This window comes from Cotesia typhae, unplaced genomic scaffold (genome assembly GCF_013202065.1).
Source record: "Cotesia typhae breed Kobodo isofemale line unplaced genomic scaffold, CoteBio_Ctyphae contig_30, whole genome shotgun sequence".
Classification (NCBI taxonomy): domain Eukaryota; kingdom Metazoa; phylum Arthropoda; class Insecta; order Hymenoptera; family Braconidae; genus Cotesia; species Cotesia typhae.
In genome coordinates this window covers 288,634-306,934 of record NW_027423739.1, presented here as the reverse complement: position 1 = coordinate 306,934, position 18,301 = coordinate 288,634, and the positions used below count along the sequence as shown (strand labels likewise).

The 18,301-nt window shown below is 32.1% G+C and overlaps 1 protein-coding gene across 5 annotated transcripts in view; it reads left to right on the top strand.

Annotated features, from left to right (window-relative positions):
- Positions 1-18,301, top strand: part of LOC141526035 (G protein-activated inward rectifier potassium channel 3) — a 102,797-nt gene that overhangs the window by 67,066 nt on the left and 17,430 nt on the right. For 3 of the 5 annotated variants that reach the window (XM_074240761.1, XM_074240765.1, XM_074240763.1), the window contains one exon: positions 12,154-13,214. In XM_074240761.1, the coding sequence (XP_074096862.1) occupies positions 12,154-13,214 (1,061 nt within the window). The remainder of the gene's footprint in view (positions 1-12,153; positions 13,215-18,301) is intronic. The other 2 variants (XM_074240762.1, XM_074240764.1) reach the window with 1 other exon arrangement.

Below are 18,301 nucleotides of genomic sequence, written 5' to 3'. Positions count from 1 at the left end.
GCACTCAATCTGTAAATAATACAGGCCAGTATCTACTGGGCTGTATAGAACTTTATACAGTCGAGGACAATGTCACGCAAGCGTCACCCATCTCTATACAGCCGAATAACTTAGGTTTCAACTGACATTTTAAATTAAAAAGCGCACATTTGACTAACTTCAAAACTAACATTCTTTTTAACTTCCCGCTAAGAAAATTGAAAATTTTCAAAAATCGGGAAGTTATTGGTTTCACCCCGTTTTTCGAAAATCGAGTTCTCATCAGATCTTGATGTTTTGAGGTCCTAGGAAGCTCCCCTGACTATTCCCCCGATGATGTCGGTGTGTGTGTGTGTAACCCTTTTGAACGGCTTGACTGGTTTCATCGCGGGTGGTGCCATTCGAAAGGGCTTGACCAAACTTAGATTTCCTGAAAATTTAAACCGATTCAGACCAGTAGATTTTGAAAAATTGTAAAAAAACTACAAAAAAAAATGTTTTGAAAAGTGGTTTTTTTGGAATAACTTTCAAACGGCTTTACCGATCAATTCCAAAAACTAATCAGCTCTTAACATAAAAAAACTGCGTCGATCGCCGCCAGTCCGGTCAAAATCGATTGATTCGTTCGTGAGTTATCGTGAACGAAAGAAAACCGAAAAAAGTGTTTTTTCGGGGTTACTCTGAAGTTTTCGGTTCGATCAATTAAAACCTGAAAATAACTTATGAGGATAATAAAACTGCGTAGAATGCCGCCAACTGTGTGAAAATCGGTAGATCCATTCAAAAGTTATTGCGATTTGAATATTCCAAAATGATTTATTAAACTCCCATCAAACTTTTGAGCTCGGAGAGATCAAAACGACACGAAAATTAGATTTTTGAGCTCGAAGAGCTCAAAAACATAATGAGTGCAATATCGAGCGCTTAATTACGAATGTAGCGGGAAGTTGCAGGGATGGCCGTCCGGGTCAACCGTTTTCCTAATTTTTTATTTGGAGGATTAGAGAAGTGTGGCGTCGTACGCTATTTATTTATAAATTGAGTATTCCCTGCACGTAAAGACCCGCATACGTCCGCCATAGGACGAAAAATTGTTTGAGCACCATGGGCAAGCCCCGCGCAAATACAGTCGAGATGATAATTATTTGCAGCAAGGATATAAAGTCTCGGCCCTATCGGGCCTCAGCCCTGCTGAAAATGTTTATCACCTCGATTGTATTTGCGCGTGGCTCACCCAAGGAACATAAATAACTAATATAAATCTATATATGATTATATCTGATCAGATCTATTTAATATAGGACCACATATATAATTAAACATAAAGCTATGTACATAATTATATCGAATCAAATGTCAATTATAAACTAACATTTATTAACATATAATGATACATTATTAAATTCAGCATTTTTTAATAATTATATATAAAAATATTTTGTTGAGTGAATTTGTTTCACTTGCCATGTCATATGATATATGAAGATTGCTTATGAATAAAAATCATCTTTATAAATTATTTTCATTAATTATATTACATTATAATAACGTTAATTGTAACATACCGAATCGTATCACAGCTCATATAATTATCTTTTATATTTTCAAATATTAAAAACGCTAATTTATTTAGTGATTTGAATTATTATCATGTATGACAGTTATGTATTCCAGCTATCGTATTAAAAAAAATTGCTATTTTTGCTTTTGATTTTAAATAAATACTAGCTGTTACCCGCCCGCTCCGCTGGGCACTTAAAATTGTATTTAGAATTGAATAAAATTGTATTTTTAGATCTAGACTTGAAATTTAATTGGAGTATTGTTTTGACTTTCACAGATTCTAAGTTCCATCCGATTGGCCTGTACCTTTTATTCATGCGATTATTCTAGCTAATAATTATTGTAACTTTCAATGTGCAATCTCTCTAACATCCCCGTGGCCATGTTCCAAAAATGAATAATAATTGACATGAAGAAAAAAATATTTAAATCAGTTGACATCGAAGGCCATCCCTGTAATTTCCTATTTCTCTTAAGATTCTATCAAATTTTATAGCTATAGGAACTGTATTTGAAGAATATGAATTTTTTGACAATTATTACTCCCGCACTCTTATGTTGGAGAAGAATTTCGTAAGATCCTATTCGAGATGATTTCTACATTATAAATAAAAGCTTCCAACAAAACTTCGAGTCCATAGAAACTATTATTTCAAAATGAGAGATTTTCATTGTAACCCTTGCGACTTTCAAATCATTCTGAAATCAGTCTGAAAAAATTCTGGAAACATTATGGAATCATGATGGTTCCAGAGTGTTTCCAGAGTGGTTTTGTGCCTATTTTCCAGCATGAAACCAGAGTGCACCCAGACTAAAGCCAGAGTGGAATCAAAGTGAACTCAGAATAAAATTAAAGTGGAACCAGAGTGAACACAGACTAAAGCCAGAGTAGAATCAAATTGAACTCAGAATGAAACTAAAGTGAAACCAAAGTGAACCCGGACTAAAGCCAGAGTGGAATCAGATTGGACTCAGAATGAAACTATAGTGGAACCAGAGTGGACCCAGACTAGAACTAGAGTGGAATCAAATTGGACTCAGAATGTAATTAAAGTGGAACCAGAGTGGAATCAAAGTGAATCCAGAATGAAACCGAAGTGGAACCAGAGTGATACCAGAATGGAACCAGATTAGAATCAAAGTGAATTTTACATAAAATCAAGATGGCTTCAAAGTGGAATCAACATGAAATTAAAATGAAATCAGAGTAAAATAATAATCAAATCAGAATTCATTCAGATTTAAACTAGCGTGAAGTCAACGTGAAATTTGCATGAGTCACAATGGAGTTATTAAAAATTAGATTAAACTGTCAGTAAATTTAGAATAAGTTCGGATAAAATCGAAATTAATTAAGATAAAACTACAGCAAAACTAAAGTCAGATCCGATAAAACTTCATAGGGATCTGAATGTGTAAATAATTTAATATAAATAATAAATTACCTTAATTGGAAAAAATTAATCAATTATTAATATACTTCTTAAAGTTTTTTCCATCTTTATTATATAAATGTACATAATAAGATGTTACATAGTGGAAAACGTATCCTTTTATAATTTCAATGATATATATTAATATATTAATCAACATTAACAGTTTGTTTATTTAGTCACATCTCTATTTAAAAATGTTGATTAAAGAGTATTAAAAATTAATTCTTCTCAATCAGTTTTTATAATCAAAGTTGTTATTCATCTCATCTTTGACAAATTTAAAGATTTCTCCTAATCTTACGTACACTAAAACTATTTTAATAAAAACTTTATTATATCAATTATGAGTTGATCAGCATCGAAAATTGTATTTAAAATCAAAAATAGAAAATATAAAATTCCTATCATATAGAACGTAAGTTTCAGAAAATTGTAAATGTCTATATATAATATATCTGGTGAAGAAAATAAAGTCATGCGTAATATATGTCGGTAAAAATGTATGCTTCAATTTTTCTCCTAAATTCTCTTAAAAAAATTACATATCAATCATGACATAGTTTTTACTACAGCTGTTTTTTAAAATGCTTTTCGTACATGAACCTATTCACTATATGTATACAGTCTATAATTGTGCATTAAAAATCACAGGAAAAAAATATACAACTTGAAAAAAATTAATTTTCCAATGACTTTTATTTAAAGTAAAAAATAAATTTGTCGTAATACTTCAAAGTTCACTTTCATTGTTACTTTACTTTCAAATTTTATGGTTTAAAGAAGTCAAAAATTAATGATGACCAACGTAGTAGCATTTCGTTCGTCGGTTTCCAGTGAAAAAAATGAAATTCAAGTATTAGTAGGTCCAATAATTATAAACAAAATGAAACGATCAGAATATTATAACGATATTACACAATTTTATTTAGTTACCAAACTTGACAATGTTTCGATTTAGATATCCAAATTAATTATTACGTCAATTTCTATGAATTTGTACGTCAAGTAGTATCGTATACACGATGAAAAAAAATTTTTGTCTGATCATATATGATTATACATGAGGTTTGGAATGATCAAACATATATGACCAAAACATCTTGCGATAATACTCTTGGGACCTTAAAAAGTTTTTTAGACTGGCAATACGATTGTTTTGACACTGACATATAGCCTGTCAATAATTACCGAAAAATTTATTGGACAGTGACTATTTTCTAATTTTTTTTAATAATGACATAATTTTTTTGTAATTTTATTGTACTTTGATCAAATTTAATAAGTTCTTAAACTTTACAAAAATCTATTGAATTCCGGAATTTGATGAAATTGCAAAAATTTTTATAAAAACCAGTACTTTCTGTTGTTAAAAGTCTAATAAATTTATGTCTTTCAATATTAATGCTGGTGACTTGGACGAGTGAGCAGCGTTCCAGACGGCTTCCAGCTAAAAAGATTTGAGTTCGAGCCCTCCATACGCCTGCGATTTTTTTATTTAATATTGTCATGAATTGATTATCCTAATATTGTAACGAACCATTACCGTACTATTCCATTTCTCTATGTATTTATGAAATGAATTTGTTATTCTCGAAAGCATTTTTTTATCAGACATATATGAGTAAAAATAATTATATATGATCATATATAATAATGCATAAGTAAATCTGATTATATATGATTAGACGTGGCCAATATATATATATATATATATATATATATATATATATATATATATATATATAAACTTTTGAACAAACTACATTTTCGGAATCAGCTCGAAAAACTGAGTCAGAAAATGGCTAAATTTTTTAAAAGTTGCGCCATGAGGACGGCTGCAACCCTTGTGGAAATAATTCTCTGAAAAAACTCTTGAAAAGTCTTTATAACTCTGAATAAGACTTTTCGAAAGTCTTCACATCCCTAACTAAGTAAAGGAAAGACTTAATAAGTCTTCAAAACTCTGCAATACTCTTCAAAAGTCAAATTTTCCCTGCAATTTCGGAATTTCTCAAAGAGTTATTAAGACTTGATAAGACTTGTTCAGTTTTACAGGAAAAGAAGAAAATATTTCTTTTCAAAAAAATTACTTATCAGAATTAAATAAAACTTTAAAAAAGAAGTAATGCATGTTTTAAAAAAATTTTTTTTAAATAATATTTTCATCACGAAAATACTTTGATGGGCATCGAATCACTCATAGTTGAGCAAGTCAAAACATCAACAGCAAATGAAGTGCACTTGATGTTGGAAACAGATACTACTCAAAGAGTACATCCAATCGGTATTTAATTTGGACTATCAAATATTAAAGTCAACTTTCTAGGTAGGAAAGAATTTTCTATCCACACGCTATCTGCTGGAATTAATTGATACCTAACATATTTTAGTTTACGAATTTACAGTTAGAATCTTTGAGTGTTCTTAGTTTCTAATAGGTGGCATGTGGTTAGAAAATTCTTCTAAAATTCTTCTTCAGTCCGATGGATTTGGCTAAAAATGTAGTATTATTTTCTACCCTACCAACAACATTTTTCTGAATTTTTTTACCCAACCCAAAAAAAGTTACAAATTTGAAAAAAAAAATGCTCTTTTTTTTTTCAAATTGCTATAACTTTGACACAAATTAACCTTTTGGCCCTTTTTTGTTTTTTGTTTATTCTTGTTTTTAAATGTAGTTTTTAGAAAAAAATTCAAAAAAATTTTCGGAAGTAAAGAACAATAAAATATTTTAGTTTTTTCAAGAAAACCGTCATTTTTTCGAAGTTCGACACTTTGGATTTTCAATTTTTGTGTCTCAAAAAAAACTTCAACTAAAACCGTATTCAACCCCACTATTCCCATTTTGTGCCCACTTATTCTTCTAATTTTTTTTCGATTGAAAAAAAAAAAGTTTTTTCAAATTTTGCTTATTTTCTTAAATTTCGCACTAAAACGATTTTGGTTGGCTTTTATAACCTCAAAAGTAAAAAAAACATAAACTGTATTGATAAGAGTAAAATTATTTTATTTAAATATAGTGTTTTATAATTTATACAATCTCAATATTCTAATTATTCGCGTTGATTCAGCGATTGTTTCCTCGGTGTTGTTTGGACTCTTGTGATGAAGAAAAGGACTTTACCTCCATAACAGAATTCAATAACGGTGTGATTTGATGAATTCTTTGTGTTGTTAGTATCGGTTGAGCCCTTTTGAAACGTTCTTCCAATTGTTCTTTCATTGAATTATACTCTTCAATTTTTGAGAACTTAATATTTATATTTGGTAAGTTAATTAAGCACCACTCAAATAATTGTATCGGTGTTAATATCTGTAGATGAGGTGGCAACTGTAGACTAGCGCGTGCGGTCATTCGTTTTAAGGTTCCACCTATCCCATCACATGGCCCTTTGCCGTGTGCCGTAGCGAAGAAATTCCACTCGACTGTTATTGCAAAATCTTTCTTATAATGAGATAAATTAATACCAAATTTTTAGCCAAATCGAAAGGGGTCGAAAAATAAACTCGGTGATTTGGCATGGAATGCCCCACATAGATTACCGACATAAATTATCATCAAATGATGTAATTATTATCAACGGTAAATAAAAAATCTGGAAAACGGTTGACCCTAAAGGCCATCACTGCAACTTCCCGCTAATTCCATATCTAAGCGCTTAAATTGAACTTATGACGTTTTTTAGCTCTTCGAGCTCGCAAATATCATTTATATGTTACTCCGACTCCTCCGAGCTCAAAGAGTTAGCTGTTCTAAGCTTTTGAGCTTTTCAAGCTCAAAAGTCTGATAGAAGTTTAAAAAAAAGCCATTCGACAGCCGAAATGGAAGTAGATTTCATAAACTATATAAATTCACATGTGAAGTATAAAAAAAATAAAATAATTATCATAATCATTATGTTTATAATTAATTTAATGTTCCCCTCCTGTTTCACAATGATTAAAATACACGCGTACATTACTCAGGCGGCAATGTAACTTTTTCATCCTTAAAAATAGAGTGGAAAATAAACCATTCAGCATCAGAATGATAGAAAAAATTTAGAATTTTCTGGGACAATGCGATTCTCTGCGACAACTACCTTACGATGAAATTTAATGTAGAAAGTATTCATTATGTTTAGAGCTGTATTTTTGCTTCCTTTCCTCCTCTCTACGTGGTAAAGGCCTACAGGGGACCCGCCACGTTAAAGAAAGGGAACGCATCTTATTACACAGTACCTCTTGGGTGATGTGGAAATCTGCGTAATAACTGAACGAATTATTGACTAACTAACATCAGTATGGCAGAATGACAAGGGGTGTTATTTAACATCCAAAACGACTACAAGAGTAAAATTTCATTGAAATAATCCCAGAACAGATACATTTTTTCGGGCTAAAAATACGCGTAAACATGTAAATTAAAGCTTATTTTCTCAGCTTTAAGATGCATTTGACCAGGATCGAATATCTCAATGTGTTCGAAAGTTACACGAGGGAGAAATAGCAGAAATACTCAATTTTCGAATTTTCAAAATTTTAAAATGCTGTAATTTCTAAACTAATCGACCGATTAGGCTCAAATTTGAACTCGACCTTCGTAATTAGTCATAAACTAAGTATGTTGAGTTTCATTATGATCCGTTAAGAATTGTAGACGGTATCGTGCTGACAAGCCCGCGTTATATCCCATATATATATATATATATATATATATATATATATATATATATATATATATATATATATATATATATATATATATATATATATATAGGGTGATTAAAAAAAAAAAAGAATATTTTTTTTTCGTTTGGTACTCTGAAAAATAGGTTCCTAGACACCTCTAAGAAAGCCTCTCCAAGCATGAGTTCTTAATTGTAACGGGAAGGTCCTCCTTCTTACAGTTTTCTATTTTTTCTTATTATCAGATAGAAAAATTTATACCTCGCTTCCAACTACTTGAAAAAATATCTTGTTCCTTAGATTTTGTAGGAAATTGAATGCTCTACAAAAAGGTCTCTTACGATTTTTTTCGTAAACCCAACCGTTTAAAAGATATTAACGGTTAAAGTTTGATTATTTTTGGGAAAATTTTTTATTTCTTATGAATTTTATAACTCAATGAAAAAAATCATTATGAATGATGAAACTCATAGTTTTGTAGGAAATTTACTGCTCTATAAAAATGGTCTCTTATGATTTTTCGATCAAGTTGAGCGTTTACGAGATATTCATCGTCAAACATCAATGCATATCAATTTTTCTAGTTTTTGATCAATAATTCGAAAAATTTCAATTTATTCTGTGAGTTTCAAGGAAATTTAGACAAATTTGAGTTTCTATGAATAGAAATATGTTATGAACTATTTTTTTAATTAGTTTTTTTAGTCTTGGACATGTTTGATTACATTAAAACAAAAATTAGTGCATTTTTTTAAATATATAATTCAATTTAGTGTGTTTCACATGTGTTTCACTTTTTTATAGATAAATTTTTTATTGAATTATCAATTGCAATATAATTGTCTATATTTTTAACATAACAGTACGCTATTACTATAAATAATTTCTTTTATTACAATTTGGGAATGTTTTTTGATGTTCTTTGACAACTTGCAATAAGTACTGGAATTGTTCTTCATTTTTTGTCAAGCATTGATTATATTCACTGACTAATGCAACAGCTCGCTCTGCTGAATCATTGACAACTTTTAGTTGTTGAAAGTATTCTTTATTTTCGAGATAACTCTCATTAGTAGGCCATAATTCAACATCGACATCAAGAAAGTCATACGGTAGATCGAAGATTTTGAAAAGATTTAATGACTTTTTAGACACAAAGTCACTCAGAGTTCTCTGCGCCAATGAATTCAATCTTTTTTAGCAATTACAAATCTTTTAGCTTTAGAATCTGTACCTTCACGAGTATTAACAGCTTCAACAATACTTTTTTTACTTCTAATGGAACGCCATCGTCAAACAGTGATAAAATGGCAAGTTCATCGCTCAAATACCATAAGTGCGAAATCATTTTTTCACACGTAGCTGAAGAAATCAAAGGATTGATATGTTTGTACTCCAATAAATTTTTCATAAACTGCAAGTCATGATAAGCAGCAGTTGTTGCAGAAGTTGATGAAAACCAAGCTTTTAAATACAATGTGACTATAAAAATACAGAAATGACGAAGACCATGCAATTCTTTCTGAGAGAGTTTGAATTCATCTCTGAATAGATACATTTTCAAACTATAAATGGCCTTAGCCATCCATCTAGCATGATGAACAGCACCAGGACGTTTGAAAGAAATCTTTTCTTGAGGCATTTCTCCAAGGAAAATCAATGATAATTCCAATAATTCTTTATCTAACTTATTATAACATTTCTTTATCGATCGAAACTCAAATTTATGTAAATTTTCCTGAAACTCATAGTTTAAATTAAAATTTATCGAATTATTGATCAAAAACTGGAAATATTGATATTCGTTAATGTTTGACGATGAATATCTCGTAACGGCTTCACTTAATCAAAAAATCATAAGAGACCATTTTTGTAGAGCAGTAAATTTCCTACAAAATCATGAGTTCCGCAATCCGAAATAATTTTTTTCATCGACTTATAAAATTCATAATAAAAACGAATATTTTCCTTAAAATAGCCAAACTTCAACTATGAATATCTTTTAATCGGTTGAGTTTTTGAAAAAGTCATAAGAGACCTTTTTGTAAAGCATTCAATTTCTCACAAAATCTATGCCACGGAATATTTGTCCAAGCAGTTGGAAGCGAGATATAAATTTTTTTATCTGATTATTCGAAAAAATAGAAACCCGCAAAGCGGAGGACCTTCCCGTTATAATTAAGAGCTTATACTTGGAGAGAATTCTTTTTCGGTGTCTACGAACCTATTTTTCAGAGTATAAAATCAAAAATAAATTATTCGATTTTTTTGACCCACCCTAATATATATATATATATATATATATATATATATATATATATATATATATATATATATATATATATATATAAATACATACATATATAAACATTTGAACCATATGTATTTTCTGATTCAGCTCGTCGAGCTGAATCAGGATATAGCAAAATTTTTCAAAAATTCCGACATGAGGACAAATACAATAGTTAGATTTCTATGAAATCTACTAATAAATCAGTATTTTTTTAATTTTTAAACTGCAATAACTTTTGAATAAATGAACCGATTTTCACGCAGTTAATAGCATTCCACTCAATTTTTTAAATTCTACAATATACTTTTGAACACAAACTGATCAAACCGAAAATCTAAGAAAAATTTGAAAAATGCTCTTTTTCCTAATTTTATTGACAACGATAACTCACGAACCAATCAACCAATTTTCACGTTCTTGGCAGTGATAGACGTGGTTTTCTAGGCTCTAATAATAGTTTTATTTCATCGAAAACGATACAAAATGAAATCTCGAAGTTATGTAAAAAAATACTTTTTTCAAAAATTTTCAACAACGACATCTCTCGAACAAATTAACCGAATTTCACGCGGTTTGCAGCGATCCATGAAGTTTTTCAAGTACTATGAACAGTATGTTAACATAAATTGATCAGATAAGAAATTTTAGAGTTTTTCTTAAAAAATTCCATTTTTTCGATTTCTTTCGTTCACGATATTTCTCGAACAAATGAACCGATTTTAAAACGGTTGGCGGTGTTCGGCTCCGTTTCTAAAGGTTGAGAGCTGACTAGTTTTTGAAATCGATCGGTAAAGCCGTTAGAAAGTTATTCCAAAAAAACCACTTTTAAAAAAATGTTTTTTCGCAGATTTTTGGAGATTTCTTGGAATCTACCTGTCCGAATCAGTTCAAATTTTTAAGAAATCTAAGCGTGGTGGAACCTAATCGAATGTCACCAACCGCGTTTCGATCGGTCGAGCCGTTCAAAAGTTATAAAAGGGTTACACACACACACGCGCACACACACACACACGCACACGCGCGCGCGAGCGCACACACGCTAACGTGGTGACACCCTCTCAGGAACCCTCGAAATAGCTTCCTAGGATCTTAAAACGTCGAGATCTGTTGAAAACTCAAATTATGCAAAACGGGGTAAAACCAATAACTTCCCGATTTTTGAAAATTTTCAATTTTCTTAGCGAGAAGTTAAAAAATATCTAACATTACCATAATTTATCATTAAATGATGTAATTATTATCAGCGACAGATAAAAAAAATGCCCTACGTTACCGACATAAATTATTATTAATTGTTGTACTTATTATCAACGGCAGATAAGAATCCTAGATTACCTACAGACATAGACTACAGTCGGTTAATCGGTAGGTAAAACAGATTAATAAGATAATCCACAGAAATTGACATCAGTTGGTACAGCAGTAGATAGGGTACATCGCGAAACTCGGCCTGTATTGCAGGATGTGAAATTTTCGGGCGTCTTATCCCCCTAGATTATCTTCTAACATCATCTATCAATTTTGAAACTAAACAATCAAGATTGAAAAATTTACATAAATTTTTCAAACATAAAAAAGGTAGTGTAATCATGAACAAATGACTATAGTTGTTTCTAAAATGGAGGTTATGTTAAATCATGTTCTTCTTCTATGAGCTAGAAAACATGTGAACCACGGATAAATGCCTGTCTTTTGTTTTATGGGAGCAAATAAATTAATAAACAAACAAACATGGCAAAGGGCTCATAGATAGCCTATTACCATCTTCGATTAATTCTGCGTCGAATGGTTGTGGTTTCATGCTGATCGGTCTAGTAGTTTTCGAGTTGACCTCGTACAAAGAAAACAAACTTTGCTTATATATATATATATATATATATATATATATATATATATATATATATATATATATATATATATATATATATATATATATATATTTATATATATATATATATATAGATTATACATAATTGTATATGATCATATCTAATTATATATGATTATAGCCGGCCAATTTTTACGTATAATTTATATATACGTGATTATATATAAGTGCTTACATATAAATATATATGATTAGGCAAATTCCTTTTTTTTCCGACTAATTATATTGATATTTTATCTGTGAATAAGTGCGTACATTTCATGTAAAATATATATAACTGAACTTATAATTTTTATGTACTGATAAATATCATAATTTGATTTCAGAAGTCGGTACAGAGCAGGACCAATAAGAAGATCACGGAGAAGAGCGGTATTCAAAAATGGTGATTGCAATGTTTTACAATCCCGGATATCTCGACGATCATTACGTTTTCTTCAAGATATTTTTACAACTCTTGTCGACACGCAATGGCGGTGGACATTACTTTGTTTCACTCTAAGTTTTGTCTTATCATGGCTAGGATTTGCAGTTATTTGGTGGCTTATTGCATTTACTCATGGAGATTTCGATAAAAATCATTTACCTCCATTTCAGGCTACAAATAATTGGACACCATGCATTTACAATATATTTTCATTTACCAGTTGCTTTTTATTCTCGGTTGAAACGCAACACACTATCGGGTATGGTAGTAGATCGACAACCGAAGAATGTCCAGAGGCTATATTTGTGATGTGTATTCAAAGCATCGCTGGGGTCATGATTCAATCATTCATGGTTGGTATTGTATTTGCGAAAATGAGCCGACCAAAACAACGTACCCAAACATTATTATTCTCACGCAATGCAGTCATTTGTCAACGAGATGGTGAACTTTGTTTCATGTTTCGTGTGGCTGATATGAGAAAATCTCATATAATCGGTGCCACGGTAAGAGCTCAAGTAATCCGATCTATTACAACTAAAGAAGGAGAAATCCTTACTTTGAATCAAAAACAACTCACCGTAGGAACAGATGATAATAATAATGGCAATATATTCTTCATTTGGCCTATGACAATTATTCATAAAATTAATGCAGAATCACCATTTTATGATATGTCAGCTGAAGATATGTTGACGGAGCGGTTTGAAGTAGTGGTTATTCTCGAAGGAACGATTGAATCTACTGGGCAGACTACACAAGCGAGATCAAGTTATCTACCCCACGAAATTTTATGGGGTCATCGCTTCGAGCCAATGGTCGATTATTCCAAAGAACGACAAGGATATGAAGTAGACCATTCCCTTTTTAATTCTACTACACAAGTCGATACACCATTGTGCTCTGGACGAGAACTTACCGATTTTTATAAAGTTCAAGACGATTCACGTTACAGCACAGGTTTGTTTCCCTTATGAGTTATTATTTTTCTATTGATAAGATTTAGTATTTACGTGTGAGATTTTGATAACTCAAAGTGCACGGAAAATATAAAAAATTTCTAGTTAATTAGTTTTTTATTAACAAAAATTTTGATCTAGTAAGGATTTGATTGCTAATAGCAATGTGCTAAAATTTTGACTCAAGAAGGCACCACTACTAAGTATATTTTTGGTTTATAATCCTTCAATAAGCACTGCGATTCAACTATACATATATCCAGTATCTCGCTATTTTCACTTGGCACTTTAACTTTAAACATGTTTAAATATTGCACGCCTTATAAGCGAAACAGATGTGCTCTACAATTGCCTTACAAAAATCAAGCGATTTCTTGAACTAAAATTGCCTCTATTATTTTCTATCGCACTTGTAGGACAATATTTACCCATAAATGTCATGGAAAAATACTAGTTTCAACACTGATGACATTTTTAGAAGACATTCTGCTTTTTAAATAAATAAAAGAAATATTTACAAAAATTATTTCATGGACGTCCGACTGTCAAATGTATGTATGAAAACTGGTGTGATCACGATAACTACCGAAATCAAGTCGATTTTTTTTATACGCTTCAGTATGATCTAAAAATAAGTCCTTTTGAAGATCAACATCTAATTAAATGTAGTTTGTTTACAATTAACAATAAACTAAAAATCCACTTATCGTTTATATATCTATATCTTTGTAAATAAGGTTCATTTACAATACTTGCGCAGTATTTTTCGTATTTTATTTTAATCAATTTTATTATAGAAAATGCGATTATGAGGCGTGCACTTTTGGATTTTCCGAAATTTTTAAGTTAATTACACTTAAAATTTATCAACTAATTATGTATTTTTTGGCTTAAAAAAAATGAGATTCAGTGACTTTGAAAAATTTTCGGCAGGGTATAACGCGTATTTTCAGATTCAGTGGTAGAGAATCACAATTTTCTTTATCATACTGAAGATTACCACAACGAGATTCTATTGTATACATGAAAAAAAATAAATAGGTTCTGCAACTTGATAGATTTCTATGGTAGCAACTTGAAAAAATCATGTTGTAGCACCATGATTTTCATGTTGCAGCAACAAGACATTCCTGAGGTAGGAACATGAAAATTCTGTAATAGCATCATGGAAAAATCGTGTTGTAGTAATATTATTTTCATTTTGCGGCAACAGGAAAATCCTGTGGCAGGCAATAACAACAATAAAAATTAGGAAAACGGTTAACCCTCAAGGTTATTCAAGCAACTTCCCGCTAAATTCATACCTAGGTGCTTAAAATTGCGCTAATAGTGTTTTTGAGCTCTTCAAGCTCAAAGAGATAGCTTTTCTATGCTTTTGAGCTCAAAAGTCTGATAGAAGTTTCATATAACACTATTTTTTGAATTTTCAAACCGCAATAACTTTTGAATGAATGAACCGATTTTCACGCAGTTGGCGGCATTCAAGGCAGTTTTTTCAGCCTCATAATAGATCTTTAAGTTTAAATTGATTAAACTAGGAATTTAAGAGTAACTCCAAAAAAACAACTTTTTCGGTTATCTTTAGTTTACGATATCTCTCGTACGAATCGACTGATTTTGACCGGCTTGGCGGCGATAAACGTGGTTTTTTAATGGTAAAAGCTGATTAGTTTAAGAAATTCATCAGTAGAGCCGTTTAAAAGTTAGTCAAAAATAATCAGTAGGGTATCAGGGGGTCTGGCTCCATCGGTAAAACAGATTTGTGGGTTCGTGCACATGCTAAGTACCATCTGTCGATATATGTGACCTGTTTTACCGACAGTTTGAGGATATGGTCGAGGTTTTGCAGGTGGCGCTGGTGGTGAATTCCGCTGCCATCTTACTGTCCGCCATATTCCCGCCATTTCTAAAATGTATCCACCATTGTGAATTCGCTATCCGTCATCTGGTGGCTGCTATCCGCCATCTGGTGGCTGCTATCCGCCATCTGGTGGTTGCTATCTACCATCTGATGGCTGCTATCCGTCATTTTGATTTGTGAATCCGCCATTTTAATCCGCCATTTTGAATCTGATTTCCGTCATTTTAAATTCATATTAATTCATTTTAATTCAATTCGTTAGAAAAAAGCATCCTCAACTATTAACCCGCCTTCGGCTCGGCCATAACAGATCAGTAGTTCAGGATTACGCATTTGTAGTATGATATATCCATGTTTTATATATTTAAAATGAAGTTATGATAACTGCTTGCGAGAAGGATTTTACGCAGCGCCATCTGGTGGCAGCTTGCATTACTTCTAACTGTGGAATAGATGACGTCATCAGACAGGTTTGAACCTGTTCAAGGTCGCGTAACTGCGTAGTTTTCTTTGTTCTATTTCTAACTGCGTAGTAGATGACGTCATCAAACAGGTTTAGACTTGTTTTTGTGAAAATTTCTATGAATCAGATAACTCATTCTGTTCTAGAATTTTTTAACTGCGTAGTAGATGACGTCATCAGACAGGTCTGAACCTGTTCAAAGTCATGGAAACTGCGTAGTTTTCTTTGTTCTATTCCTTACTGCGCAGTAGATGACTCATTTTGTTCTAGAATATTCTTACTGCGCAGTAGATGACTCATTCTGTTCTAGAATTTTCTTACTGCGCAGTAGATGACGTCATCAAACAGGTTTTTAGGTAGAGGAGTGGGGGTAACTGCGCAGTATTTTCTGCCTATATAAGCAGCTCGCCGAGAGCGTACTTCACAAAAACGAAGTACATCTCTCATGATTAAACAGTATTCAGTGTTATATAAAATATAGTGAAGTTCACTGTTGTGAAGTACGCGAGTATAGTCCAGTGTGCAAAAACTATTGTGTAGTGTACATAACCTATAAACAGTCACATAACCTTTAAAAGTGTACATAACCTATAAACAGTCTACATAACCGATAAACAGTGTATATAACCTACAAACAGTGTATATAACCTATAAAAGTGTACATAACCTATAAACAGTGTATATAACCTATAAACAGTGTGCATGACCTTCAATATTGTGTAAACAGACAGTAGTGAAGTGTGCGTCTTCCCAAGATGGCTCAACCTAACTTCATTGAGGCTCTCAAAAACTTGGTGGACACTATTGCTGTCTCATATGCTGATCTGTTGGGAGAGCAGCTCACTGATAATCATCGTCAAAGGTGTTTAAGGGTGTGCAATGAAACTATCCAGTACTTCAACACTATATTACTCGATCCTGGAACATCAATTCAAGTGAGACGAAGTGTTCAAGCACACATCAACCAACTCAACTGGTTTACCGATCAGTTCTCCAGACTCGGTAACCAAGTTGTTGGTGGAGATCTCAACCAAGGAGTCAAATGGCGGGACTTGGAAAACGCTTTCGCTGGTAACATCCAGACTGGATGTGTTGTCAACCAACATCACAAAGATCCAGCATCATTTCTCCAAGCCTCACGGGATATCATCATCAACAAGGTACAGAGTGTCTTGAGAGATCTGGCAGGGTTGAAAGTGAATGTTGAACTCTTTTGCACATTCCGGAAACAAGAAGATGTAGAAGAGGGAAAGTCTTTCATCACCAAAAGTCGTGAGATTCTCCCTGCTAGATCTCTCCAGGATTGGTACAGTGAACATGTATACGACAAATTACTTCAAAGAATTGAAGAATTTGAACATGAGGGTTCCGGATGGAGTCTGCTTGGACCGAACAGCTTGATGGTGACTATGTCAAGATTCGCACCAACCCAAGTTGGAAACTCCACCTTCGTCAAATTACCGAGGGATATTATCAGGAAGAGTGCGGTTACGAACATCCAGAACAATGATGAGTTCTGCTTCCTGTGGTGTGTCAACGCTGCCTTGCATCCACCAGTATTGGTTCCAGCTGACCCTTCAAGTTATCGTCACTTCAGCGTCAGATTGAACTATGAAGGTATTCAATTTCCAATTAAACTTAATGATGTGCCGAAATTTGAAAAAATGAATAACCTTAGCATTAATGTATATGGTATAGAGTCAGAATTCACGGGTAAAAAGTCTGAAAAAAGCACTATTATCCCATTATATTTAAGCAACTTCGAGTCAGAAATACCGACAATACATTTATTAATGATTAAAAAAGTGTAAATTATACCGATAATTTAGATAATATTGAGTCAGTCTATCACTTTGCATGGATACATAATCTTTCTGCATTAATTAGAAGTCAAATATCTCTAGGTAAACATAAATTGTACTTTTGTGATCGTTGTTTGAATCATTTCAAATTAGAAAAATGTTATTTAGAGCACCGAGTAGACTGTTTTAAATCTAACAAAGTCCGCATGGAATTTCCCAGTGAAAAAAATAAAATTTTGAAATTCAAAGATTTTAAGTCTAAAGATACTGTGCCGTTTGTAGTTTACGCGGATCTAGAATGCACACTCGAACCCCCGGGAGATGATGAAAAGACAATTAATAAACATGTTCCACACAGTATTGGTTACTATGTACATTGCAGCTATGATAACACACTCTCCAAATTTGAATTAAACCGTTCTCCTGATTGCATTAACTGGTTTGTTAAACAATTAGAGTCATTAGCTCTGAACTTTGAAAAAATTCTAAAGAATCCTATTAAAATGAAACCATTAACGAAAGAGCAACAAGATAGACACAACCAGGCAACTATGTGTCACATCTGTGAAAAACCAATCACTTCTGCTTCAGATAAAGTTTATGATCATTGTCACTTCACAGGTAATTACAGAGATGCTGCACATAAATCATGTAACGTTAATTATCAAAAATCTACCATTATCCCAGTTGTCTTTCATAATTTATCCGGCTACGACTCACACTTCATAATTAAGTCCTTAGCTACAGTATTTGAGGGTGAAATTTCATTATTATCAATCAATAAAGAGCGTTACATTTCTTTCACAAAATCAGTTAAAAATACTTCAGTCTCTATAAGATTTATTGACTCTTTTAGATTCATGGCCTCCAGTTTAGAGAATTAGCTTCATACCTTGATGACAAAGACAAATAGATTACGCGACTACACTACCCTGACCCTGACAAATTTAAACTAGCAATAC